Source organism: Drosophila mojavensis, unplaced genomic scaffold (genome assembly GCF_018153725.1).
Source record: "Drosophila mojavensis isolate 15081-1352.22 unplaced genomic scaffold, ASM1815372v1 contig_74, whole genome shotgun sequence".
Lineage (NCBI taxonomy): Eukaryota > Metazoa > Arthropoda > Insecta > Diptera > Drosophilidae > Drosophila > Drosophila mojavensis.
In genome coordinates, this window is record NW_025318899.1 from 1,103,838 (window position 1) to 1,131,668 (window position 27,831).

At 44.3% G+C, this 27,831-nt stretch overlaps 7 protein-coding genes and 1 pseudogene across 9 annotated transcripts; 3 read left to right on the top strand and 5 right to left on the bottom strand.

Annotated features, from left to right (window-relative positions):
- Positions 1 to 397: 397 nt before the first annotated feature.
- On the top strand, positions 398 to 27,583 carry LOC6586449. 3 transcript variants are annotated; one of them, XM_032733248.2, is made up of 7 exons: positions 398 to 726; positions 785 to 1,027; positions 23,494 to 23,961; positions 24,025 to 24,138; positions 25,049 to 25,237; positions 25,338 to 25,670; positions 25,731 to 27,583. In XM_032733248.2, exons 1-7 carry the CDS (start codon positions 428 to 430, stop codon positions 27,298 to 27,300), a joined length of 3,216 nt encoding a protein of 1,071 aa, XP_032589139.1. In that variant the 5' UTR covers positions 398 to 427; the 3' UTR covers positions 27,301 to 27,583. The 3 variants fall into 3 exon arrangements, with proteins under 3 accessions (XP_032589139.1, XP_015015844.1, XP_002012063.2); XM_015160358.3 differs by lacking the exons at positions 398 to 726; positions 785 to 1,027 and adding an exon at positions 3,042 to 3,978; XM_002012027.4 differs by lacking the exons at positions 398 to 726; positions 785 to 1,027 and adding an exon at positions 23,216 to 23,317.
- LOC6586443 (lysozyme D) lies at positions 1,216 to 1,694 on the bottom strand. The gene has a single exon (XM_002012021.3). The coding sequence runs from the start codon at positions 1,677 to 1,679 to the stop codon at positions 1,257 to 1,259; it is 423 nt and encodes a 140-aa protein (XP_002012057.1). The 5' UTR covers positions 1,680 to 1,694; the 3' UTR covers positions 1,216 to 1,256.
- On the top strand, positions 2,341 to 2,839 carry LOC6586444 (lysozyme D). The gene has a single exon (XM_002012022.4). It carries the CDS (start codon positions 2,371 to 2,373, stop codon positions 2,791 to 2,793), a length of 423 nt encoding a protein of 140 aa, XP_002012058.1. The 5' UTR covers positions 2,341 to 2,370; the 3' UTR covers positions 2,794 to 2,839.
- LOC6586445 (lysozyme A/C) lies at positions 7,207 to 7,717 on the bottom strand. Its single transcript, XM_002012023.3, has one exon. It carries the CDS (start codon positions 7,686 to 7,688, stop codon positions 7,266 to 7,268), a length of 423 nt encoding a protein of 140 aa, XP_002012059.1. The 5' UTR covers positions 7,689 to 7,717; the 3' UTR covers positions 7,207 to 7,265.
- LOC6586446 (lysozyme D) lies at positions 10,778 to 11,269 on the top strand. Its single transcript, XM_002012024.4, has one exon. The coding sequence runs from the start codon at positions 10,795 to 10,797 to the stop codon at positions 11,215 to 11,217; it is 423 nt and encodes a 140-aa protein (XP_002012060.1). The 5' UTR covers positions 10,778 to 10,794; the 3' UTR covers positions 11,218 to 11,269.
- Positions 16,856 to 17,380, bottom strand: LOC6586447 (lysozyme B). The gene has a single exon (XM_002012025.4). It carries the CDS (start codon positions 17,333 to 17,335, stop codon positions 16,901 to 16,903), a length of 435 nt encoding a protein of 144 aa, XP_002012061.1. The 5' UTR covers positions 17,336 to 17,380; the 3' UTR covers positions 16,856 to 16,900.
- On the bottom strand, positions 18,153 to 18,691 carry LOC6586448 (annotated as a pseudogene).
- On the bottom strand, positions 24,227 to 24,727 carry LOC6586450 (lysozyme A/C). The gene has a single exon (XM_002012028.4). The coding sequence runs from the start codon at positions 24,700 to 24,702 to the stop codon at positions 24,280 to 24,282; it is 423 nt and encodes a 140-aa protein (XP_002012064.1). The 5' UTR covers positions 24,703 to 24,727; the 3' UTR covers positions 24,227 to 24,279.
- Positions 27,584 to 27,831: the final 248 nt, after the last annotated feature.

Genomic DNA, 27,831 nt, shown 5'->3' on the forward strand with positions numbered 1-27,831 from the left:
GCCTCTCAGTCCATCACACAGATTGTTGATCATAATTACGCGAAGAGGCAGCGGTAGGCGGGAGACGGGAGACGGGAGGCGGTAAGCGGGAGCTCTTCAATTCTCAATTGAGAACATTTGCCAAGGATTGCCATCTATGCAGCAGGCTGAGCTCATTGTGCTCCGGCGTCGACCTCAATAGGCGTCTTCAAACGAGCTCGAGTGACCCAATTCCAGAGGCCCATTCGCAGAAGTTGGTCGTTCACTTCACTTTTGCGCTTTTTTACCTCACCAACTGGTTACGAACTATGTCGACCACTCACACACATATACACATATACGTACCAATATACAAAGAACATTCAGTGATCATTCTATTTGTTGATTAATCGCCATCCATGTTCCTGTCACATTAGGCAATGCTTGACAACGGAGCAACACAATCGTAATGGGCAATCGCAGCGGGGCACAGAGATCGCCAGCGGGAGTCGGCGCGGGCTACGAGGGCAGCTCCCAGTTCAATACGCGCCGGCGCTATCAGCAGCACAAGCGGGAGTACTGCCTGCAGGATGAGTTTCGCTCGAAGACTCTGCCCGCGCGCTATGCACAGAACGAGGCTAAGGCTAATGAGGAGCATCTTGGCTCGAGCAGCTGTCTGGGCACAGGCAATGCGTCGCAGGGCGGTGAGACGTCGCGCATGCTCTTTCTGCTCTACCTAATACATCGCACCTGGAACGTGGTCACGAGGTAATTAGTCATGAAACTCCGCCATCCACCTATTACTGATTGCCTTCAACTTCTGCAGTCGCTCGACCACCCAGAAAGTTTCACCTGTGGAAGCACAGCAGCGTTCACGTCGAGCTGACGAGGAGTGCTCCATTGGCATGACAGACATGGATGCCTCCTCCTACTGCTCGCAGTACTCGAGCTGTAGCTGCAGCTACTGCTACGAGGATGCACTGGATAAGCGCACCAATGCGGGCAGCTCAAATGCAGATGAATATTCTCTCGACTCCATTTACGACAACGGCAAATACATGGGTTACAGGTGAGCTAAAACAAAACAAATTCGAGTTTACCGCCTGCACAGCCTTCATATCAAGCAGCTTGCGTCAGCTAACATCTGAAAAGAAGTGTTGCCTACCATTAGGCTGCCTGTGTAAATAACTAAATAAATGCACTGCTTGTGTCAGTAGAAATGAACTGCTTGGCTGTTGGGATTCAAACACATTGGAATTTTCTATATAATCATTTATTCAAGTTTTAGGTTGTCAAGTTTAGAAGCAGTCGTTGATGGAGGGGAGAGCACCGTCGCAGTACTTCCAGGTGGACCATGCGGTCCAGCCCTGCTGGCTGAGGATCTTCTGGGCGCAACGGACGGAGTTGGTGATGTCATCGGTCAACAGGGCGTTGCAGCTGAGGGCGCACTCGTTGTAGGAGAAGCGACCGTTGGCAGGCTGGCACCAGTAGTAGTTGTTGATCTGGAAGATGCCGTAGTCGTTGGAGCCGTTGTAGTTCTCGGGGCCAACAACGCCGGTGCGGTAGGAGCTCTCGTGCTCGGCAATGCAAGCCCAACGGGCCAGCTGGTCACGGGGAACGCCCAAGTTGGACATCTCCTGAGCCAGGGAGCAACGGTTCAGGGTGCGACCGAAAGCGGGGGCGGCCAAAGCCAGAGCAACTAAAACAATGAAAGCCTTCATGATTTTACTTCAGTAAACTGATGTCGAACTATGGAAATGCTTTCCTTTTTATAGGCGAAAACTTATCTTAGTCTGTGCCGCAATCGATATCAGAAGTGCGTCTAACATAGCTCTTCTAACTGGCATGCAAGTTTCGTTTACTTTCTATCTAATTTGGTCAATCGATGGAGTATTGGTATTTGATAAGCATGTTGGAAATCCCCTCAAATTTGAATTGGCGAATTTGAGTGCACTTGACATTATATAATCTCTGGCTGAGGTGCTTGGCGTATCTTCAATTTATATATTAGGCATCCTCCATAGAATTTTTAAAAGTGTATAAATAATATAGAAACTTTCTATTATATCATGTGCCACAGTTAAGTGCCTTGGCTGGCCTTAACTTTGAGAATATCAGTGAAAGTATTGCATACTTTCAATAGAAACTTCAAGTGGCTAGGAATCGGTAAATCAACATCAAAGCTCTCGCATGTGCTTATGACACTGCAGTTATGTTATCGCGTCTGCACAGTAAATATTATTTAAAATGTCTGGGTGATCAAACTCAGATAAATTCAAAAAGTTGCTTTAATTTCGCTATAATCAATTCGCAATTTGCAAACTACTCTAGATAGCAACTCCACAGAGATAATAATTCCTATAAAATGGAAAGCATTTCCATAGTTCGACATCAGTTTACTGAAGTAAAATCATGAAGGCTTTCATTGTTTTGGTTGCTCTGGCTTTGGCCGCCCCCGCTTTCGGTCGCACCCTGAACCGTTGCTCCCTGGCTCAGGAGATGTCCAACTTGGGCGTTCCCCGTGACCAGCTGGCCCGTTGGGCTTGCATTGCCGAGCACGAGAGCTCCTACCGCACCGGCGTTGTTGGCCCCGAGAACTACAACGGCTCCAACGACTACGGCATCTTCCAGATCAACAACTACTACTGGTGCCAGCCTGCCAACGGTCGCTTCTCCTACAACGAGTGCGCCCTCAGCTGCAACGCCCTGTTGACCGATGACATCACCAACTCCGTCCGTTGCGCCCAGAAGATCCTCAGCCAGCAGGGCTGGACCGCATGGTCCACCTGGAAGTACTGCGATGGTGCTCTGCCCTCCATCAACGATTGCTTCTAAGCTGATCACAATTGATATTTGAATAAAAAGAGAAAAAAAAGTATAAGCTGAAATTGGTCTGATTTAAGATACTCTTATACTCGCATAGAGCGTCTTATAAAACAGCTCACGCACACTTGAAACGAGTTGAGAAAGTTAAGCCAGCCGAGCGCTAAGCGCTGAGAGTCGAAAGCCGAGAGCCGAAGTAGAAGTCAACGTGCATCGGAGCTCAGTTTACGGTTGCTCGGGCTCGGCTCAGCTGCCTCAGTCGGTGCGTGACTTCGAAGCGAAACAGACGTGTTTGTGGTGTGTGGCGCAGCGAACGAGCGAGCGTCTTCGATGAATAACTGTGTTTAGCTTAGTTAAAAATAGACGAACGATGGCTTTGCTAGTCGTGCCTCAGGTCTAACAAAGTGCATTCGTCAAATACAATTGAATGTTTGGGCAAAGGTTCTGATTGGCTGGGAATGTTGTTAATTTGACAACAGCCACGGCTTCATCCACCTTCACTCGAGCCTTGTTACGTGTCGCCGACGTGATTACGCGAGATATATTTACTTATGATCACATATGGACGTATATGTGTTTGTGTATTTATGGACAGTTGTGCGTTCTCGTGAGAAACGAGTTTATATTGGTTAGAAAAGTGCCGTCTCCATACCGTTCACTATCCCCTCGCTGCCCTCTCTCTCAATCTATCTCTCTCGCACTCCTTCGGCATTTCGAGCGCGCGAGCTGATTGCATTCTAACGGTAAAACGAGTACGACTCTGACAACTGGCCCCGGCTTGGCCTGTGCTGTGCAGTGCTATGCTGTGCTGTGCTGTGTTGTTGTTATTCTTATGGCCTATTGCAGCATCTACGGCAAACAGCGACAGCAGCAACAACAACAACAATTGCAACCGTAACTAAGTAGCATAAGAAGTTTTGCGCGTTCGCTTTGTGCTAATCTTCTCAATTTATGTTTCTTGTTCTTCGATGACGCTGCAAAGTGCAGGAAAGCCAACTTTTCCAATCACAAAACAAATACATGCATACCTGAAGAGTGTATGTGTGCATGTGTGTGCGTGCGTGTGTGTATAGACTTTTTGAGTACATTGTGTGTGTTGAATTGGCCCAATTTGGATTCGTGTCATTTTGCTCGCATTTGCTCCAAATTGGATTTCGTTTTTGGCCTAGAAGTGTGAACGGAATAAAGCTAAACGAGGTAAGAGAACAACACCCCACAGCCCCATTGCCCCCTTATTCCCCACACACTCACTCAGTGGTCAACTCGGCATGCAGCTTGGTTGCCCATGACCTCGCATTGTTCTCCGGCTGCTGTGCGGCTCTGGCTGGTTGATACGCCCACCGCCTAATCTACATCTTATGCATACATATATGCTAATAGGGCTCGACTTTCTCATCACAGCTCACTCACGGCAAATCCTCTCGAGCTTGGGTTCGTGTGGGCAGCCCTGGCATTGAGCTGCCAACGGTTTTTGTTGATTTTTTATATTTTTTTTTCTCTTTTAAGTTGGTTGCGTTTGATAGAACCACTTGAGAGACAACGACGGCTCGTTAGGCTGACAGTCGATGCTATAAAAATATTGTGGCCATATAAATTGCTGCGTGTGTGTCGAACTAAAATACCAAAAAGGAAAGAAATAATAAGGCTCGATTGTGATATACTCTGTAATTTAATTTTGCTTTCCTTAATAGGTGTAAACTCAACTTAACCATTATCAAATCTTTTCCCAGCTTTTTCTCTCATATTACATATTCTGTAATCTGTTTTCTTTCAAGCCTGTCTAAAGACCACTTACGCTTGCCTGTTATCTATATATTATGTATATTCTGTGTAAGAGCTTTATACTGTTCTTAATATTTTTTTCTGACATCCTATAAACTCGGAAAATGTATAGCTACTTACTTCAGACTTAATTCTTTCCTTTACTAAATGAATTCACCCTACACACCTCAGTAAAATCTTTCTATCTGTAACATCCGTACATAAAAGCACAGTATACTCTATTCCGATTATTACGGGGTATACCAAAACATATACAGAAATAAGACAAATTACTATTAACCGTACTCGAAAGCGGCAAAAAGTGCAATTCCATTTGATGAAAAATTGAATTGGCGACGGCACGCTTCGAGCCAAGTCACACACTAGATCCCCCCGTGCCGATCACCATCTGCTACGTAGCCCCAGTTATAGTCGCTAACAATGCCACTTGCCACACAGACCGAGCCAAGTGTAAGACAAACAATGAAAGAAATATCAGTGGGCAGCAACGGGCACAACTCATACAACTCGTACAACTCATGCAGGTCTATGCTATGGGCCGTGCACGGTTAGACGAAAAGTGTTCCGGTCTGATTTAACAATTGTTAATAATAAATAGCTTATGCATTGGACACGCTCCAGCTGGACAGTTGGGCGTCACACGCAATCAAACGGCCCAAACATTCGAGCCACACAAAAAGACTTTGGGCTAAGACCCGAAAACAAAGAAAAGAAATTTCCTTTTGTGTTTATACGCTGAATTCTTGGTGAAGTTAGGGTATACTGCACAGTCGGTTAGGAAATTATAGCTCAATCATAGACAACAGACAGTTGTTGGACACCTGACAAATGAGGCAATTGTTGATTGAGTAACCGCAATTCGCTTTAAGCTGCTCTTTATGCGACTTAAGCAATGGGCTTTGTATGCCGCACAGACCTTAGCCGAGCGGGTATACTGAAATCGGGTGAATACCTATTATACCGTATTATATATTCATTATTTAACAGATATATCAGTTTTACGAAAATGGATCTATAGTCGACTATATAGAGTACTTTTTGGCTCCGTATGAATATAATTACAGGGTATCGGGCCGCTGTGTCAGCCTCTCACTTGCTGTTAGCTACAAAACTAATTGAACTAAATGGAACTGGTGCAAAAGCATTTGGTATAGCTAAGGTGTTCAAAGCAGCAGCAGCCATCGTCAGTTAATTGGGCTTAAAGGCCAGCTGTCCACACACAAAATAGACAACAAAGCCAAGCTAACAATTTGCATTAAGTAAAGCAAGTTAGGTTACGTCTGGCAAGATGTGCACAGCCTGGGGCCATTGTGGAGCTATCAAAAGTGAGTAAATACATGCATAGGCCTATCACTCACAGCCATTTGAGTTGAGACAAATTATACAAGCAACAATATATCCATTGGGATATGAAATAGATCACACTGAAAGAGCACGAATTTGCAGTGGAGCTAGGCATTTGATAGATGGAAGAGGAGCGATGGCTATCCATGTAGCTTAATGATTTTATGACAGGAATTTCTTTGATGGTGCTTTGATTCGATTTGATTATTATTAATCAAAACATAAACTGGACTTAACACACAAAACGTGAGTAGGTCATCCGTAGAGACATTTCAATAGCCTCGCAGTTCTATCTTCAGCTTCGCCTTCGCCTTGCCACACCTGCTAAGCTGTAGCCATTTGAGAATATTCGGGCTGCAGCTGTTGCAAGGAGAGCACAATTATATATCATTGCTGGATTATCTAGATTTTGCTTAACTAGATTTGGCACGAAAGTTAGAGTTCTGAGTCGATTGCTTTTATAGGAGTTTATTAAGCATAGCTTAAATAGCCTTCTCCCATATATCTTTCATATATCCTGTATATATCTTCAGCTTCTCGTTGAACTGAATTTCCTTCTAGACATTGATTGGTAGACAAATCTGATTTTGACAGACAGGAACATTGCATTTGGTGTTGCTTTTGGTCACTTTCTCCACAATTTACGAATCAGCCAATCTTTGACCAGAGGCGCCAATGGAGATTATAATTCCAAATAATCTTATAATTGTGCGCATATCGTGCTCCAGCCCTGGGCGATTGTCAATCAACATCACGCTAGCCGCGATTCATCTAATGAATACGACATTGTTAAAGCCAACAGAGTATTGGGGTTACCTTCGACATATGCATATATGTCTTTATCTCTCTCTACATATATATCCATTCATAGATCGGCGGAACATGCGGAACTGCTACTGCAAAAAATAAAAAATATAAATATATAAATAAATCTTTGGATTAATTGTTTAATATTTTACTATGAATTAAATGCGTTGTCGCTGTATTTCCACAACAAAAGCTACAAATATATACACCTGTTCAACTGGTTTTCGGACTTATTGATGCCTCGAGCGGTCATAATTAATATGTTTTGGGTTGGCCCATAAATTGGTGTTGAGCCGCCGTCATTTCTGCTCGAACACCTACCAAGGCTTCGAGTTTACTTTCTATAAAACACAAGCGATTGGTGGACCTGAAAAATGAGCAAAAATTCACGATTCAAAGGTTAACTAAATTGGTTTTTAATTATATTGAAAAGTCCAATATGATAAACAAACAAATATTCTGCCGAAAGTTATAGTCAAAAGATAGAAGCAGTTTTATTTAAATGCAGTTTTATTGAACTTTTAATTTCTTTTATCCAACAAGTGATCAGTTTAGAAGCAATCGTTGATGGAAGGCAGAGCACCGTTGCAGTACTTCCAGGTGGACCAGGCAGTCCAGCCCTGCTGGCGCTGGATCTTCTGGGCGCAACGGACGGAGTTGGTGATGTCATCGGTCAACAGGGCGTTGCAGCTGAGGGCGCACTCGTTGTAGGAGAAGCGACCGTTGGCAGGCTGGCACCAGTAATAGTTGTTGATCTGGAAGATGCCGTAGTCGTTGGAGCCGTTGTAGTTCTCGGGGCCAACAACGCCGGTGCGGTAGGAGCTCTCGTGCTCGGCAATGCAAGCCCACTTGTTCAGCTGGTCACGGGGAACGCCCAAGTTGGCCATCTCGCGGGCCAGGGAGCAACGGTTCAGGGTGCGACCGAAAGCGGGGGCGGCAAAAGCCAGAGCAAGCAGAACGATGAAAGCCTTCATGTTAACAATTTCTAGTAAACTGATGAGGAACAACTAGAAGCCTTGCCCTTTTATAGGGCATGTTATCACGAAACCAACTCAAGAGCCTTCAGTCTAGTAGACAAATAACTATTGCGCTGATAGCGATGTAAGTGCTCAGGGCTGGAGCTAATCAGATGCTTCACGTTTGTTAAGTTTATAGTAACTCTTGAGTGACGCGTGGAATCTTAATCATATTGCCAATTCCATTCTTCTTATAGATGGGGAAATAGATGGCCGGGATGGATAAAGATAGATAGCAAGGTATATATATATATACCTATAGATAGTTAAACAAAAATTCTTAGCTTCAAAACTATCTTATAAACTCGCAGTTTTTTTGGTGTCTCAAATATTTCCCCAATTTTTCTCTATTTTTGTATGGATGGAGTTCTGCTCAGTGGCTAGATTAGAGATCCGTCCGTTTGTCTGGTTTCTAGTCTCGCTCTGATATCATAATGAATATGATGGGCTTTGTTTATAATCCGTGTCTGACCCGCGCTGTCATTTGGAGCCGAGTTTCGTTCAACTTTACTTTCTATGAGAGAAAATCTGCAATAAAACAGAAAAGGTTTATTTTATGTTTTTGTCTTTTTTTATGAACACGCAACAAATTATTTGTTTGTTTTTCGTTTGGCAAAAGTTTCTAATTTGATGGTCTTTATTTATGGACGACACACATTGAATTAGATTAATGTCCATTTCAACTTAATAAGCCCGAAAAAGCTACAAACTCTCGAGAAACTCATTTGAAATTATTTTAATCAATCTCTAGTGTTTTGTTGTCTTTTTTTTTAAGACGGAGATTTGAAAGTTATTTATTCGCAATGATACCCGAAAGTAGACAATCAGTGGCTTCATATTACGCTTTGGTCACCCTTAGCTTCTACTTCTATACATTCATATTTGGATTTGGTCACACCAATTTATATATATTTTAATTGGAACATCAATATTCATGTGTTTCACAACACTTTCCTTGATCAATAAAAGATCTCGGGATTAGTTCGCAGCTTTAGTTCGAGCTTCATTTATGCTTAGAATTTGAAATTGTATATACAAAGCTTTATACATATTAAGTCATCTTTTCTTTGACCCATTCAGAGGGAATACTTTGCTTAGCTCAATTTTGGGGAACTGTTCTTAAGCTGTTCTATTATCGTAACTGTACATTCCTTTGCTATAATTAGACAATTAGTGTCGACTTTTTGTATAAATGATGCATAATTGGTCAGCTCGAGATGCTGAAAGGCCCAGCTCATGCATATGCGATGAGGTTTTATTTTTTCGAGAAATTCTTCTACTCCGATTGTGGAACTGTTAGTTGACCCATATACGTATGCTAAGCCAAGCTCTTAGCAGTTAGTTAAAAGACTTTGTTCTTGTATTGTATATATGGAGGGGAAAAAGTAAAAGTGAATATGTTGATTATGTTGACTCTAACAAAGAACTCACAAGTCAGCGCCGGCTAGAAAATCGATAATTCATAGACAACTAAGCGGGTCACAGAGCTTGTCTTCGCATGCCTTGGCCTGGCATGCCTTGAAGCCACTTTTGTCAGTCATTTCACCTAGCCAAATGACTTTTACAGTAGCCTTTTGTCATTCATTTTCGCTGTTAACCCAACGTCGGTAAGGTTAACAGCTTTCTGAGAAATGCGTGTGGAGATATGTGTAGAAATCTGTGGTCGCCTACAGATCAACAAGTGCCTCCAGCGGGGGACCACAAGGAATACCGCTAGCAGATGCAAAAAATTGAGTGGAAAACGGCGGGTGCCTCTGCCTCCCAACATGACTTATTGTGCATATGCACTGAGAGAAACTGAGGCTTATAAATAATGAAGATTTCAGTTTCAATTTATGACATAGCTGTAACATTATCCTATGAGTAGCCTTTAGCCGTGCTGATTGTAGCTTCTCAGCTCTTTTAAGTTGAGCATGCTTGGTTATTTATGTCAGTGTACTCACTGTTTCATGCACCGCGCTGAATGGGGTTAATATAACAGCGCGCAGCGTCAACAATGACGGGTTTTGCATAGTTGCGGTTAGGTCTTTAGACCCCGCGCTCTATCTACTGTCTACTGTCTAAGTCAGCCTCCTCCATATGCCGAGAAAGCCATATGTGCATCTGAGTTGGCGTTAATGTTCACGTTGATCCATCTCTGCGAATGAATGTGTATGTATGTGTGTGTGTGTGTGCCAGCCTTGGGGTCTGTGCCGAGTCAGTAGCTTTAACGATTCAACTTGTGACCGTTATGAAATGTAACCATAAGTACACACAGCTGTTGAGTTCTCATTTGTGTTTTAGAAAGAGTTTCAGGCCATGGAGCATGCTCTTCACACCTCAACAGTGTTGGCCGCATTAGGGTAGCCAAAAAAAAAAAAAAAAAACAGAAAAACAGAAAAAGGTAGCTAAAGGGCATGCTTGAATGACTGGAAAAAAGCTAAACAAGCTAAGCCTTAAGCATTGTCGAAGCCAACTTCATTAATTTAGCTCATTTGTTGAGAAGGAAAGAAAGGAAAAGAATGGAGGGGTTTGAAAGATCTCTTTAAGGAATAATTTGAATGATTTTCGCCGGCTCATTTAATTAAATTTTCATTTTCGACAAATCAGCTAGATTTTGCAATTAAAATAGCTGAATTAGCAGCACTGAGCTGCAGCTACCTTCTATTAGTCAGCTCTAAATGCTGTGTACAACGCTCAAATCCGACTTTAAATACCAATAGCCAACACTTCAAGCATAGTAATTGTTAAGCGAAGAGCCGAACAAGGTTAATGGTTAACATTTAACTGCTGCTATTTGGCTGCCAGAAACAACCAGAAAAAAGAGGCTAATTAATGCTACGGATAAATGGTTCGATAGCATTTACCAATTTCTAGTATCTGCTGCCAGCTAAGCATTTTCCTTTGGCTGTTTACTTTTTGAAGTCTTTCGATTACGGGTCTAATGAAGTCCATTGATAAGACGTCAAATCACGGCGAAACACGCGCCCACTTCAGATAGCAGTTTAGCATAGATAATTTTTAGCTATAAAAGCGCCAAACTTTAGCCTTCTCTTCATCAGTTACTGTATTGTAAATTGTAAACATGAAGGCCTTCATCGTTCTGCTTGCTCTGGCTTTTGCCGCCCCCGCTTTCGGTCGCACCCTGAACCGTTGCTCCCTGGCTCAGGAGATGTCCAACTTGGGCGTTCCCCGTGACCAGCTGGCCCGTTGGGCTTGCATTGCCGAGCACGAGAGCTCCTACCGCACCGGCGTTGTTGGCCCCGAGAACTACAACGGCTCCAACGACTACGGCATCTTCCAGATCAACAACTACTACTGGTGCCAGCCTGCCAACGGTCGCTTCTCCTACAACGAGTGCGCCCTCAGCTGCAACGCCCTGTTGACCGATGACATCACCAACTCCGTCCGTTGCGCCCAGAAGATCCTCAGCCAGCAGGGCTGGACCGCATGGTCCACCTGGAAGTACTGCGATGGTGCTCTCCCCTCCATCAACGACTGCTTCTAAATGACTACGATTCTGTTCATTCGAGATATAAAATAAATTTTGTTGAAAAATATTGAATTGAGTCCATGTTAGGGGAAATAATATTCTCTAGATCTAAACTAAAGTCTCCTTAAGAAGAAAAAGTTGACTTTAAAGTAGGGTACGTAGTCTTCGGTCTTGTCTATACCATGATGAATAGAAAATCTTAAAGTGAAGTTTTGCTCAGCTATTCTTGAGGATCAACAGTTGGAAGTCGTTCGTAATTGGCTGTTTCTCCACATGTTCGTTTGCTTTCTAAAGCCACAGAAAATTGTAGAAAGATCAATACAGAATAACGAAAGCAAGAATCAATTTGTCGCAACCCATACTCAGACGCAGACACTGAATTGGCCAAGAGACTGGGAAGAGTAAAAGCCATGGCTAGACTTCTTTTCCCTTCCACTCGCCGCGACTGACAGTCGTAATAGGCCGTTGACTTAGAGCGGTCAGTGAATTGTTAATGTGAATGGGTGAAGGGGGTAAGGAGGAGAGCCCGACTCGGTGGGCAATAATTTATACAGGTAGCCGTCGCTCAGACCGGCTGTAAATGGGCAACTTAGAACCAAGCTAAGGAAGTGCCAATGCATTAACAGAGACACTAAAAGCCCGCTTCGAACAGGCTGGAAAACAAAGCAGGAAACCAAAGACTGGAAAATTATACCAAGTGCAAGAAGATGAGGAGAAGGTAGGGTAAAACGTCAGCAGACCTTTTCCTACCGCCAAGTGCAAAGTACATGCCTCTCTCTCTCTCTCTATCTATCTCTTTCTCGTTCCTTATAATTTGTGCATATTAGCACAACTAGGCGGTCGTCGGTCGTCGGTTCCTAAGTAATTGCCCCTAGGCCGAAGTTCGGCGCCCCTTGGGAAGACGACATGGTGTGGGTCAACTAAGTACTTAACTTACTCGAAAAACAATTGCTGCGGTTAGCTGGCATATGAAATCAGTCTAGCGTAAAGTTATGGCGGTCTACAGATAACAACCAAACAACTAACACAGCGAGGCGATACCAGGCAGATGTAGACGCAGTGGTATCGGGCATGGGGCACTCTCGGATCTGCAGACAACTTGATTTGTACGCACGTCAGGGTTTGTGGCTGATTTAATTGGTTGCGCCCCAGGAAAGCGTCTGTCTGCGTGTGCGGAAAAGTGTGAAAGATGTAGAACTCAGGGAAACACACAGAAAACTACAGGGAAATAAGAAAGCGATGCAAAAGGTATGAGACAGGCAGAGAAAATATCACTCGAAAACAACTAGAAATATGCTGAGAGAAAGGAAAGGAAAGCAAAGGAAGTTACAGCAGGAAATTTAAATGAAACATAGTTTCATAAGCATATTTAAGCATAAGCATTGTATACTAAGATATAACAGCTTAGACGTGGCCAAGATATCTCTGGTTTAATGGAAAGCGGAACTAAAACTAATGGTCGACTAAATCTTCAAAGACAGTCTAGAAGTTGGGTGATAAATGTTGCCTGAGTAAGACTTCCTTGTTTTGAGGCGGGAAAACATAAACATCAACATAGCTATTTTAATAACTAAAAACAGCTACAGCAAACCCTTTGCTACTGAGTAAAACCACCATACATTTGGCATAATCAATAGATATGGCTTTGCCAGAAAGTTCATGAAGCTGTCTAACTCTTAGGCAACACTTGGCTAGGTGTATTCCATTTATGAATTATTATCTTGACATCTCAGACATTGCACGCTTTTTGATAGAGAGCTCACTCATAATATTATTATCTGAAGATTTCAGTTTAGCCACTTAGTGGAAAGGCGCTCAAGTGTTTTCCCAATCGGCAAAAGCAAACAATATTTTAATACGCAAAACTCGAGTGTAGAGGCCGGCAGGCAAATTAATGGATGGTTCGATAGATAAGGTGCTCAGGGGATTCACTCTTATCTGCCTGAAAATTGGCAAACAGCCAATCAAAGCGAGGTAAATTAATGTTGCAGACGGTGCTTATCAGAGCCAATCCCATGGACAAAGAGGAAGAGAAAGGAAATTGGGATGGCTTAGACTAGACTTTCAATATGCTATGCTCCCAGATGGGATCTGATATGATATATGCTTACCCAGATGGTTGACTGAGTGTACGTAAGCCTAAGCGCTGCTTAAACTCAGACAATGTCAAGAGATTACATTACGACTGTCTTGTGTGTTTTCCAGTTGGTTAAGTAAACATGATCTTGACTTGTCATTGTCAATGGTAACCGAGCTGAAACGCTGAAACGCTGAAACGTTGAAACACTGCCCGGCCAGTGCTGACAAGCTCTGAGCTACTTTTTGGCATCAATTACCTGTCACATCACAAAATTGGACTCACAAATTATAAGCATTTCACCTGGCCGACCCCCAAAACGGAATGGAAACACAACTGTGTCAAGCGCACAGGCACCAGCCCCCAGCCACCAGCCATTCGAACCCTCCTACTGCTGCGTTATTATTTCGACAATAAACCCTAATTATATTAGTTGGGAGACAGCTCTGTTGATATATTACCCTGAGGGGCCTCGCAGCAGGCAGGCGCAATCTGTAGTTAACAAATCGCGGTGAAAATCATAATGAGTGTTAGAAAACTCTACGTTTTTCCTGAACACAAACTTGAGATACACTATGGGAGTCGCTTGATGAACATTACAAGAAAAAATGAGTTGAGTGTTATAAATAAATTCAGATTTATGAAAAAAAACTTTGATTTAAATAACGAAAACTAAAACTAAACCAGCTAGAGAATGTAGAAAACCACATTTTATAGACTAAAGATAAAGACTTCATTAAGAACATATGCTAATCAATTTATTTTATTATTGACATTTTGAATTGTTGGTCTAGCCAAAAGCCTTTACTTTATATTGCTTGATACGAGATAAAAAGAGACATAAGTGAGGGATAGAGAATGAGGCAGAGAATAGTGAAAGAATAAACTAGTCAGAGATAGTTAAACAGAGGCAGAGAGAGATATAGAAATACAGAATGAGAGATAGATTTAGAAACAGAGCGATAGAGAGGTATGCAGATATGTAGAGCGAGATTTAGAGAAAGGGCTACAGGGAGAGAGTATTCAACTTTCGTCTAGTTGACTAGCATATCTTCCAGCTGGGATTTAATTTAAAGTCAGGCGCCAATGCATGTCAGGCATGACAGCCAGCTATCAAAAGGCTGACAAAAGTCTGTATAGGTATCCAAAGCACACACAATTCAAGACGCCAACAACAATAACAACGACAGCAACAACAACAATGGTAATGCGCCGACAACTCTTGGGAAAATCAGCAAATCTTTCTCTGGCTCTTGACAGCTGAAAAGTGGGCACATTTCTCTATCATTGTTGTTGCTAAATTCTGTTAATAGTTTTATCTCGTTTGTCAGACAGCGCACTCTGTATCTCTGTCCCTCTGTCCCTCCGTCTGTCCGTCTGTGTGAGTAAAATTTACAACGCAAATGCAAATGGGCTAAAGAAATGGAACTGCTGCCATGAGAACATTCGACTGCGTATATCTCGCAGCCAGCATCAAAAAGACACTTAAAAAGAGGCCATTGTTGCCCAACAGCCACTTCGAATGGACGTTTTTAATACTCGTTCATGCATTGGGAAGGAGTATATCGGCTTTGTCCAAAGTCCGTCTGGCAGTCTAGTAAGATATAATCGACAGCGAAAGTGTTGAGAGTCGTAATAGGTCCACTATAGGCGAGGTAAATTAGGAAAGAAAAATTCCCTCTTGAGACTAAACTAAAATTAGGTATTTCTATTTATTTTATATTTTTGCACAACGAACGAGTATTGTGCAGTCTGTGCAGCACTCTCATTTGCTTTTTGTGTAACAGCTAAAGACAATTTGGCAAGGTGTCGGCTTAACACGGGGAGAAACTATACTTTTTACTACGACGACTATTATGAGCTATACCTGTCCGAAAAAAAAAAAACGTAACAAAAAAATTATGCTGTGATAAATTTGTTGTGGCCAGGGAGAACCCGCTCTTATGGCAACATGATTAAAAGCGGATTACGCATGCGCGAAAGTTGGCGGAAGAGAACAGGTGATTTATCACCTGTGAGCTTAAGCCAGCGACTGCCAGCTGAAGTGTGCCAAGTCGTGACAAAAAAAAAAAAAAAGAAATTCCTTTTTTGATTATATAGATATATTTAAAAATATATATAATGGGAGAAAAATTTGAATTGACCAAACTCTAAAAAAACAAAAACAAATTCGTAATGTCATTTCGAACAAGCTTTGCTTCTTCTTCAACGACAAAGTGTGAAGTGAAGTGTCGAAAAAGATCAGCCGACTTTGTGAGGTGTGAAATATGTATATAATATCATCTTGAAATAAATATGCCTAGCGAATGAAGTTCTTATGTCTCTGTTTGGTAATTCAAGCCGGCTTAAATATACAAACGCAGCTTATAGAGTTTCCCTAAAAAGACACCAAAACTGAGCTTGGCTGACTGCATGGTTGAATGATATATAAAGTAGATAGCCTAATGGATTATTGGGATCGCATCGAATATTTTTTTTTTAAGAAATAAAATGGCTTAGTCAATTTCATATTCATATAGTGACATCCAATCCCAAGCTATCCAACGTGTGTTCCCTAGAAGTTTTATACATCATTCTGAATATGGTCACTCTAGCAATATAGAAGATCAATTACAGTATGATATAAAGTCAGCTGAATATCAAATTTCCACACTCTATAGCCAATATACTCAGTTCGGCTGAGGCGAGCGCGCATCGAGAGCGTTTGTTTTATAAAAAGTCATTCAACTCAATGGCAGACCCTTGAGAATTTGATACAAATTGTTACAATATGGCTGTCAATCAGTTTCTACGCCCGTCTGGGCGAGTTGCTTACCATTTTCACTGCTTTTGTGGATCGAAAAAATGCACAACAGCAACAACAACAGCAACTGCAACTGAAACAGCAGCAGCAGCAGCTTTGACAAGGCTCTGCCAACTGCATATGGCAATGAGACAGAAAAGGCAATACGAATAAATCGAATGGATCTACATTGGGGCAGAGAAGCCGAACACGTAATTGCATTGAAATTGCTTTACGCATTGTTTGTATTGCTTTTTTGTGAATCAGATGAAATCTAAGTTGGAGAAGTCGTTGCCTTCTCTGCGTACACTTGGCTATCTCTCTCTCTCTCTCTCTCGCGCGCGCGCGCGCGCTGTCGATCTAGATAAACGCAACGATAACGGCATGCTTTCATACGTAATTTCTTTTACGATTGGAAATTAAATTAACTTGTTTGCCAGCAGCTATTACCAGCTGTAGTCCAACTCCGACTTCGTCTCGGAGTCCGCGGCGGTGCCATGCCCAATGTATGTAGCTGGCTGATCATTTGATTCATTTTGCAATCATTTCTCATAGATACGAGCATAGCATTGCTTTTGGCCAGGTAAAATTGTCATAATGACTCGGTTATGTGTGGGCCATTATATAAAATTTCACTTTTCGCTACGCGTCCGAAAAGGCTGCGGGGACAATTTGTGCGAATTTTCTCAGACAACCCCTGTTCGCTTAATGACTACATTTATCGAATGCTATCGAATGTAGCTGTCTATCGATCTGTCGAATGTTGGTCAACAAAGCAAGTGAGAAAGTTTACATCTGTGGCAAGTGACACAATCGTGCTTTATTCGTGAACTCGGAGCTTACTTGAAGCAGGGATCGATGCTGGGCAAGTTGCCATTGCAGAACTTCCAGGTGGACCAGGCCGGCCAGCCCTGCTCCGTGAGCACCTTCTGGGCACACCGCACGGACCTGGTAATGTCATCCGAGAGTAGAGCCTTGCAGCTCACCCCGCAGCCATTGGCCGACTTCTTGTTGTTGGGCGGCTGGCACCAGTAGCGATCGTTGATCTGGAAGATGCCGTAGTCATTGGAGCCATCCGAGTTGGGTGGACCCACCACGTCGGTACGATACGAGCTCTCGTGCTCCGCAATGCAGGCCCACTTAGCCAGCTGATCTCGCGGAACGCCAAGCCTGGCCATCTCCCGGGCCAAGGAGCAGCGATCCATGGTGCGAGCGAGGGCGGGTGAAGCAGCCCATGTCAGGACCACCAGGAGGAAAACAACGAAGGACTTCATCTTCTCTCGGTATACTGCTGCAGTGGAGGCTGAAGCAACTGTTGCCCTCTGGCTGCGTGTGGTGCAGTATTTATAGCTGAGCTACATGTGGCCTCGCTGCAGTTGAGCAAGTAATCAAGCCCTGCCTGCCGAGATGTGGGTGCTTAGTAAAGTATTTGCGATTATTGCTAGCAAGCGCAATGTAAATAAGGGTGATAAGAATTGTTTATATCGAGTGCTGACGCATAATGCATGCTTGCTCATGAGCAGACCCTACTTACCCCACGTGAAAAGCGCTGACCTATGTAATTCTTAGGAACCCCTTCATTATGCCCCATATATCTTATCTACAACTACGATTTGTCGACACCAGGTCTACCAGAAAGTTAAGAACTTATCTGTAGAAAATACATACATACATATTATGTCATTATCCTGCTCTGTAAATTGTATAAAGAAAGCTAAACTTCAAATAAATAAATGTCAGACGTTATTTCATATATTTTAGCCGAATTCAAAGAAACTTTCCCAACTACCACTAATTTGAGGGGGCTATCAGCTCTGACCCACATAAACAATTTGCAGCTAATAGTCGCGAACTTAAATAAGGCTGATGTCAGCCGCGATAGGCGATGCGATAATATTGAACGACATGCCCAATGTATGTAGCTAGCTGATCATTTGATTCATTTTGCAATCATTTCTCATAGATACGAGCATTGCACTGCTTTTGGCCAGGTAAATTTGTCATAATGCCTCGGTTATGTGTAGGCCATTATATAAAATTCGAGCACAATTTGTGCGAATTGTCTGAGACCACCCCTGTTCGCTTAATAAGTACATTTATGGAATGCTCATGTTTTTATTTGCTGCTTGTTACACAATCGTGCTTTAGTAGGAATATTGCCCATTGAAGCAGTCATCGATGCTGGGCAAGTTGCCTTTGCAGAACTTCCAGGTGGTCCAGGCCTCCCAGCCTTGCTCTCTGAGCACCTGCTGGGCACACTCCACAGACATGGAAATGTCGTCCGAGAGTAGATCATCGCAGCTCACCCCACAAGCATTGGCCGATCTCTTGTTGTTGGACGGCTGGCACCAGTAGCGATCGTTGATCTGGAAGATGCCGTAGTCATTGGAGCCATCCGAGTTGGGTGGACCCACCGCGCTCCGCAATGCAAACCCACCTGGCCAGCTGATCTCGCGGAACGCAAAGCCTGGCCATCTCCCGGGCCAAGGTGCAGCGATCCATGCTGCGAGCGAGGGCGGGTGAAGCAGCCCATGCCAGGGCCACCAGGAGGAAAACAACGAAGGACTTCATCTTCTCTCGGTATGCTGCTGAAGTGGAAACTGAAGCAACTGTTGCCCTCTGGCTGCGTGTGGTGCAATTTATAGCTGAGCCTCATTTGGAATCTCTGCAGTTGAGCAAGTAATGCCTGCCTGCCCGATAATGGTGTACCAGATTCAACAATAACATTATTCAACACTATTAAAGTATTTCATATAAAAAGCATATCTGGTCACACTGAAATTATGACCCTTCTTCTTCTTCTGAATGTTCTTATCGTGGTTCAAGAAAACACTCTCTAAAATAAAAGATAATTTTAAACAAGTATGGAAGCTCTAGTCGACACAGCTCGACTACGAGATCCCCTGAACCTTTCGAAGAATTGATATTTGGACTTTCAGACAAGTCTCTAGTATTTATCTAGTATTTGAAATACGTGGTGAGGGGGTGGATAAAGAGGTGGGGGTAAATTATAACAAAAATCGAAATTTTATAGAGTACATCGGAATCTATATTTATTTTTTCAAGTCTCTAGCTCTTATATCTTCTGAGATCGGCTCGTTCAAACATAGGGACAAATGGACAGACGGACAGGGCTAAATCAATTCCGCTCGTCGCCTTGATCAAGATATATATACTTTGTGGGGTCTGCCACGCCTCCTTCTGCCTGTTACATACATTTCAACAAAACCATTATACCCTGATTCACATCGCATCAGCAATTTGGTAGCTAAATTTCGCTCTAATACTGTAGCCGAATACGAAGAAACTTTCTCAACTACGACTCAGCATATGGCCTGATCATATTAATCACTGTTTAGCTAATAGAAGCGAACTTATCTAATCTGCAGCTGCACGCGCACTTCTCCGACGAATTCTGTGCCTCTGACCATTCAAAGTCTTGCCTTTCAATATCTTATCAAAGACCCAAAGCCGGAAGAAGTTTATGTCTTGCAAATTGCAAGCTTTGGGGCTCTATCAATGGGCATACTGATAAGATTTGAATGGATTGAAACTCCCCACAGACACGGACATATATATTCATATGTGTATTCATATTCATATTCATATTCATACCCATATTCATATGCTCCAACAATAACCTCGCACGCATGTTAGCCCAGTCGCAATTATCGCAGCGAGCTCCATAACGTAACTAATTCCAAATATTTAGCCAGATGGCATTGTCTTGGCTTGGGGTCTGCTGTTCACGCAATCCGTGAGGTTGCATGCTTTGTTGCAGTTATTTATTCATTGTGCGGCATTCGAGCTATTTCAGTCTGAAATTGCACTTGATTTTTCTTTCACGTGCAGCTCGTAGGCCAAATTCCCAGCTCTTTTTGCGCTACAAGTTTAACGTCCGATCGTAGGTTAGACTTTTAATATCGTTTTCAATTCATCTACATCGACTCCGCTTGACTTCACTTGACTGTGCTCCCAAATCCAAGGCGTCAAGGTGACCCCAGAAGTGCAGCAGAAGAGTCCCAACAGATTACAGCTACATGGACAAGGTCTATCAGGCCCATTGAAGCCTCTCCCATAATGCGCCCTTTCTAAGTAGCCCACTGTAAATGAAAAAAATTTACAACACATATTTATACACCTCAGCATGACTACAGAGGCCCTTGGCCCACCGCAGACAACAAAACAATTATGTTAATCAGAGCCAACGAGTTCGGAGTTCCCTTTCTCTATGGAACTCGATGCAATGAACCTTTGCAAGCAAACAATGTTGCAAGATCTCTTGTTAATAATCGTAATAAAAAGAAGAAGACAAGCCACTTTACACACGATTATATGGAATTATTACACATATGCCAACGATTTTCTAATCGAATTTATCAAAGCTCACTCTAGTTCATATTTCCATGACATTCAGCTTTTTAATATATGACATGATTTCCCTTGAGATGCACCTATGTATGATATAATTTATATACTCGGGTATATGTATTATCAGCATATACATACACATATATCTTTTTGTAATGCTCATTGATTATGAAAAGGCATTGGTGATAAATAGTCAATCATTTATCATACTTATAAATGGACATGATTGTCTTTCGATGCCTTTAATCCATTGGATTATTAACGCAAGTACCCTAGTAAAATAGGTCTATAAAAGGGATCGGTTCATTCTATGAAAGCGACTTTAAATTTAAATCGAACTCCAAAATATAATGGGATAAAATTAACAAATCTATCAATATTCATTGTAGTTGTTCACGATACGTATACGATCGAATTCTAATACGATTTAACTAAACAAATAGAGATTCTTTGCTTGGGGCATACTTTACTGGAATGCCGAAAGGAATACTGAAATTGTTAATACAAAAAGTTGCATTAAATACTTCATTTGAATTGACTCTCAGTATTATTATCTAAGTTGATAGCTCTTTGCCGTTCTCGCTCTCTCTCTCTCTCTCTCTCTCTGCCTCTCTCTCACTCTTTCTTTTTCTCTCGATCTAGATAAACGTAACGATAACGGCATGCTTTCATACGTAATTTCTTTTACGATTGGAAATTAAATTAACTTGTTTGCCAGCAGCTATTACCAGCTGTAGTCCAACTCCGACTTCGTCTCGGAGTCCGCGGCGGTGCCATGCCCAATGTATGTAGCTGGCTGATCATTTGATTCATTTTGCAATCATTTCTCATAGATACGAGCATAGCATTGCTTTTGGCCAGTTAAAATTGTCATAATGACTCGGTTATGTGTGGGCCATTATATAAAATTTCACTTTTCGCTACGCGTCCGAAAAGGCTGCGGGGACAACTTCAAGGAATTTAATTCAATGAATCTTTGCAAAGAACATTGTAAGATTTATTAAAAATATGATACAAATTTTACGTATGCTCTTATCAAATTGTTTGATAAATGCCATCGCTAAAATGCCAAAACGCTAAAAGCAAACATTTCGTATTTGCGTCACGTTTCTTTCTTGAGTGTATCGTTCGATTGTACTCGAAATGTACATACTTCATTGAAGTGTATATATTTATATCATTTTCATATATATATATATATACAAATGTAAATACATCTCTATATAGATTACAGTTCTTCATTGATAAATAACGAAACATTGATCACACTTACAAGTGGACATGATTGACTACGGTTCGATGCCTTTAATCAAAATTGATTTATGAACTCGAACACCCTACAGCGATTTGCTGCTGCATATCATGCTCGAACTAATATAAATGTTGCTTGTTATGACCAATACAAGACAAGCTATCCAAGTTTGGAGCTTTACAAGTTGCTGTTGGAGGGTATTCGACAGTCACACACACTCATACACAATGGCATTTATATTTTGATTAATTGGCAAAATCTGTTTGTTTTGTTTTGGTTTCTTATTTTTGTCATATTTTGTTTTGCTTTCATTAAGAATTTTGTCGTATTTCTTATCAATAGCCAGGAGTAGAAGTTTCTAGTTTCAATTTGTTTATTTTTTCCCTTCTTTTGCGCAATCATTGTTTATACAGATAAGACAAGGCCAAGGCTTTGATTAATGCAGTGCAAGCAGAGTTATCATAGCTGTGATATGGAAAGCCAAGATCTTAGTTAACTGAACTTTGATTTGAATTTAACCAACTATCGATGCCATCTAGCAGGCTGCACGAGCTGTCTCGGCATCCATCCATTATGTGTCGCAGTTCATTTGTGAAATGCTGATGTGTACACACTGGCACTTAAATGCGTTTCCATTAGGCGCTTTATCAGCGCGCATTGCCACTCCACTGATCTCAATTTTCGTTTTCTTTCGGCTTTTTATGATTTTCTTGAAATTGATTTATGCAAATCGAATGCAGCTTCCAGCCGTTGGATCGTGTTCAATTTGCTGCGTTTGGCTTCTTTTTGTGTGTGTTTTGATCTTTCATCACTTTTCTCCGATTGATCGGTGAGAGTGTAGAGATTGGTGAGGGGTGAGGGGGGAGGTGCGCACTCTGTGGGAAACGCTTGGCAAATTGCCAAACACACGTCGCAACGTTAACGTTTCTACTGGCTTAATCATGGATATCAATTGCCTACCTCCCTCTCGCATGCCAAGGTGTACGAGCGCTGCCTTGAGCCATGACACACCTGTCCGAAAGAACCAGGTAGATGCCGTAGAAGAGTAGACATGCAGCAGAAGTATGCAGCAACGTGACTGATGCGTTCAATTGATATCAAAATAAACCATATACCAGCACATATACAGTCATATATATGTAGATACATATGTATGTATATAATGTTAAATTTCTTAGCTTTGCATCGAGGCACGTCATAATTTCGAATTGAATCTCATTTGCATATGCAGACGCGCGCAGTTACCGTTAGAGCGCATTGTCAGCTAACGGTGCATATGGTCTTTTATCTCTGCTGCTGACTAGCTGACTCGCTGACTCGCCGACTAGCTGAGTAGCGGAGTAGCGGAGTAGCTGAGTAGCTGCCAAGCTGTCTGAGTGAAAGTGCGCGCCTTTATTTCTGTTTCGCTTATTGACATGTTAATTTTTTGACAATATTTTCGCTTACGCACGAAAATAAAGAGCGCATTGAGTAACAACAAATCGGCGAGTGGGGCTGATGCTTCCATGATGTTTCCATCTGAGGCTTCAATCAGTCGCTGACGGTCGCCGATGGAAGCCCACACTCATGTCACTCAATGAGTCGTTGACAGTGCCAAGAAAATGCTAAACAAACTAAATGGCTTGTTTTTCCGGTGCGTTACGTGCCGCCCAGTTGCACTCCTGGCCAAGACCAGTCTCTGATAATTTATATACATATATATGTGTATACTCATATACGATGCAAATTCGAGTTCTGCATGAGAAATGTGCAAATTCGTTTTAACGACTTTTTAATTTTTTTCTTTTTTTTTGTCTGTTTCATTTGCAGCGACAGCTCCACGCACCACTCACAGATGGCGCCCAGCGTATGCGATAAGTCGCCCAAATTGCCGCCACATAATGCAGCACCAGCACCAGCACCGGCAACGGCAACGGCAACGGCTACCGCTGCCGCTGCTGGCCAGGCTCAGTCCTCAATACCAGCCTCGTCCAGCGGGTCGGGCACAAATAAGTATGGAGCCAACAGCGTGAACGGTTCGTTGGCCTCCTACAAGATGGCCGGCTCGGAGCAGAGCTGGCCGCAGGCGCCCGTCTACAGCAAGGAGAATCAACGGCCGCCCGTCTACAATCCCGAGGACTATGTTCTCTCCTTGCGCAAGTTCACCAAGGGCAGCTCGTCTGGCTCGGCCAAGCCCCAATCCATCTACGATGTGAACATCAATGGCCAACTCCAAGCGGGCGGCAAAGAAGATGCCTACAAGTCCGCCACGCTGCCAGCCAAGCACTCCGGCTACAAGTAAGTATTTGCCCCCATCATAGGCTATCAGGCGCACATTAACCTGACATTTGTTATCCACAGGAGTCCCATTCCGGCGCCGCCTGAGAGCGACAGTGAGATGTCCCTGCGCCAGTTTGGCTCCATAACCGATCTACTGACCAAGCTGCGAGCCGACCTTAGGGTGTCCTTCCCCAGGTAAGACAACCTCGCAGTGGAGATGCGTCTCAGTTGGAGATCATACGGCGACAGCCAGTCGAAAATGAGAAAAACAACAGAGCAGAAGTGCGTTTTAGACCATTATTTATTATATTCAAGAATCAAGAAGAGGAGAGTAGCTTAGAAGCAGTCGTTGATGGAGGGGAGAGCACCATCGCAGTACTTCCAGGTGGACCAGGCAGTCCAGCCCTGCTGGCGCTGGATCTTCTGGGCGCAACGGACGGAGTTGGTGATGTCATCGGTCAACAGGGCGTTGCAGCTGAGGGCGCACTCGTTGTAGGAGAAGCGACCGCTGGCAGGCTGGCACCAGTAGTAGTCGTTGATCTGGAAGATGCCGTAGTCGTTGGAGCCGTTGTAGTTCTCGGGGCCAACAACGCCGGTGCGGTAGGAGCTCTCGTGCTCGGCAATGCAGGTCCACTTGTTCAGCTGGTCACGGGGAACGCCCAAGTCGGCCATCTCGCGGGCCAGGGAGCAACGGTCCATGGTGCGACCGAAAGCGGGGGCGGCGAAAGCCAGAGCGAGCAGAACGATGAAAGCCTTCATGTTTAGAATTTTCAGAGACTGATGTCGAGTCTCCCGAGAACTGCAGCTTTTATAGCCAGCGAATATCTCTAAGTAGGCCCTATCTATGATATGGAAAGTACCGCGACGCGCAGAAGAACGCTTCCTAATCAACTTTCTCGATGATCGCAATTATCTGCCGAACTGATAATAAAAATATAATATTAGAAATCTGCATTCGTCAATCAGCTTAGCAAGGTTATACTTTTTAAGTAGGTCTAGAGATAATGTGACATGATGCAGTCAGTGTATATTATATAAGTCCGACTGCAGGGGAAGATTCTGCTCGAGCTACGGTTCTCATTTCTCTTTTGGTTTCTCGTTGCAGCTTCGTGCAGGAGTTTGTGGCCACGCCCTCGGATGGCATTAGCCATTTGCTGGAGGTGCTGCGTGCCATTCAGATGGCGCAGGCGAGCAATGCGCCCGCCCCTCAGGCAGCTGGCACCAATTCGCTGGCCATGTCGCGCAATCCGCAGAGCTATCAGCGCCGAGCCTTGCTCGACGAGCTCTCCTGCCTGTAAGTAACCGAATCTTTATCTTGCCTTAAGAAATCGCTGACTCCTTCTCCCCCTCTCTCTCTCTCTCTGTCTCTCTTTTTCGCTTCCGATCGTCGCCAGACAATGCCTGAGCATTTGCTGTTCCCGCTCCTTGGATGCCATCGCCCGCTTGGGCACCACACCGGTGGGTCTCATGCCACTCGCCTCCTCGGCCACGGGACAAGGCATACGTGGACGCATCCTGGCTCTGCAGCTGCTCGCCGCTGCCTGCGATCGGCAGCCGTTCGGTCAGGGCAATGGTGGGCAGAAGATCAGCGCCGCTGGCCACACCGCCGTCTCGGAGGCGATGTCCACGCTGCGACTGCGCTGCAGCGAGCCCGTGCGCTTCCGGCTGCTCATCGGCATCCTCAACAGCGGCGGCGGCTCGGGAGAACTTCAGTGCGCTGGCATCAAGTGAGTAACTGCGCTAGACTCTAGCCAACAGCTGCTCAATCAACCCGTTGTTCCTTATAGATTCCTCAACACATTCATCGAGAGCGCCGTCAGCCTGCAGCAGCGCTTGTACATCCAAGCGGAGCTCTGCCAGGCTGGCCTAGAGACCAGCACGTTAGCCAGAACCATATCCTCCTCCTCGCCCTGGCTGGATGCGCTGCGGGCCGAGATCAAACGCTTCAATGAGCTGCACATCGACGTGGACAAGATGATGGCCCAGGCGCGCGATGCCGATCGTGTGCGCAGCCAGATGGTGATCTTGGAGCGTCGAGTCCAGATCTTGCACGAGGAGAAGGCCGTGCTCACATCGATGGAGCGACGCCTGCAGGAGCGCTGCGCGGAGCTGCAGCGCGAGATCTTTCGGCTGCAGGGCGCACAGGAGTCGAACTTCAAGCCCGTGGAGGCGCATCAGCCTGTCGCACTGCCACGCCAGGTGCCGCCCACCTCGAAGACAGCAGCGGGCAGCAAACAGAGTTGCTCGGAGCACGAGGACGAGGGCATCAGCAGCAGCGAAACGGGCGCCTCTCTCAGTCCTGTGCCCATACTGGTGCTGCCCTCCAAGTCCAAGCATCACAAGCAGTCGCGCAAGGCTACGACGCGCAAGGGCGAGGAGGACGACGAGGACGCCGCCACCATAGAGGATGTCATCGAGGAGCTGGACAACATAGTGAGCGAGGCAGAGAAGCAGATTTCCAGCCAGACCCCAACAGCCAAGTCGAGCCAGACTGCCAACACCAGGCAACAGCAACAGCCACAGCAGAAGCAGCATCAGCAGCAGCAGCATCAGCAGCGCCGACTCGAACAGGAGCAGGACATTGTGCCGGTTAACATTGTGCCACAGCCACCACGCAAGTCCCGATCCTTGGCTCACCTAGTGCCGCGCACGGACTGCTCCGAGCCAGAGGACTCGCAATATGGCATGCTCATACCAGCGGATACGACGGCCGTCGAGCGTCTGGCTGCCATGCAGACGTTCTTCGATGAGGTGGACTACGACAGCACGGATAGGGAACTGGAGCTGGAGCGGTCCTACGCACTGGACGCGCCCTCGATCGAAATGCCCGAGGCGGAGCCAAGCGCCGCCGCAACGGCCTACAATGCGAGCACCAATCGGGAGCTACTGGATGTCATAATGAATGCGCGGCACGACGACAACGATCCAACAATGCTGGCATTGAGGAACAGCAGCCAGGAGACGGTGCAGCACGAGCGACAGCAGTCGAGCAAGACGCCAGCACCGACCCCGCCCGCGCAGCATTTCAACGGTGTCTTCTTTATGACTGGCATGAATACGCCCCAAAAGTATCCAAAGCCCGATCTCACCGCCGCTCTGCAGGCACGCCGAGTGACCAAGAATGTGGAGCGGCTCGAGGCGGCCTTCGCCGATGGCCAGGCCCACAACCACGAGGCAAACAACGTGCGCGAGAAGTCGCGCAGCAATCAACAGATCTATTTCAGCAGCAATCCGGCAATGCGTTGCTCGCTGCTCGACTACCCGGGATCGGGTCAGCTCACTGGCCAGATCTCTGTTCGCACGCGCTCCTACACGCAGGGCTCCAAGGTGACGGACCTACCCTCGGGCTTGTACTGAAGCCCCACCACCTCGTCCAGAAACTCCTGTGCTCCTGTGCAATACAATACAAACGAATAGCTCCTAGGCTAACGATATATACTCGTCTATACATAAGTCTTATTTTTTACATTCACGTTTCATTGATTGCTAGAGGATAATATAGGTCTTCATATTTCGTAGCATAGATTGGGTGGCAGCTTCAATCGGGTACCTTACTCTTAAGTCATTCCCTATGTCTAGATTACGACAGTAAAATCATATTTATATTTTTTACAATAAATAATTTAGTAGATAAAAGCAATTAGAATTGTTTCATTGGACTGTGGATCTGGGTGAATTGGTAGCTAGGTAGGAGGTATAGAAATGCAGAGAAATAGGATGAAGACAGCGAGTGCGATAAGGAATAGAAGGAATAGAGAGATACACGCAGAGAGAGAGAGAGAGAGCGAGAGCGAGAAATAGAGATAAATGGAGAACAAATAGAATTTGAATGAGACAGAAATAGAGCAGTAAATAAATTAATATGGATTTATTCTTAACAATATTTAT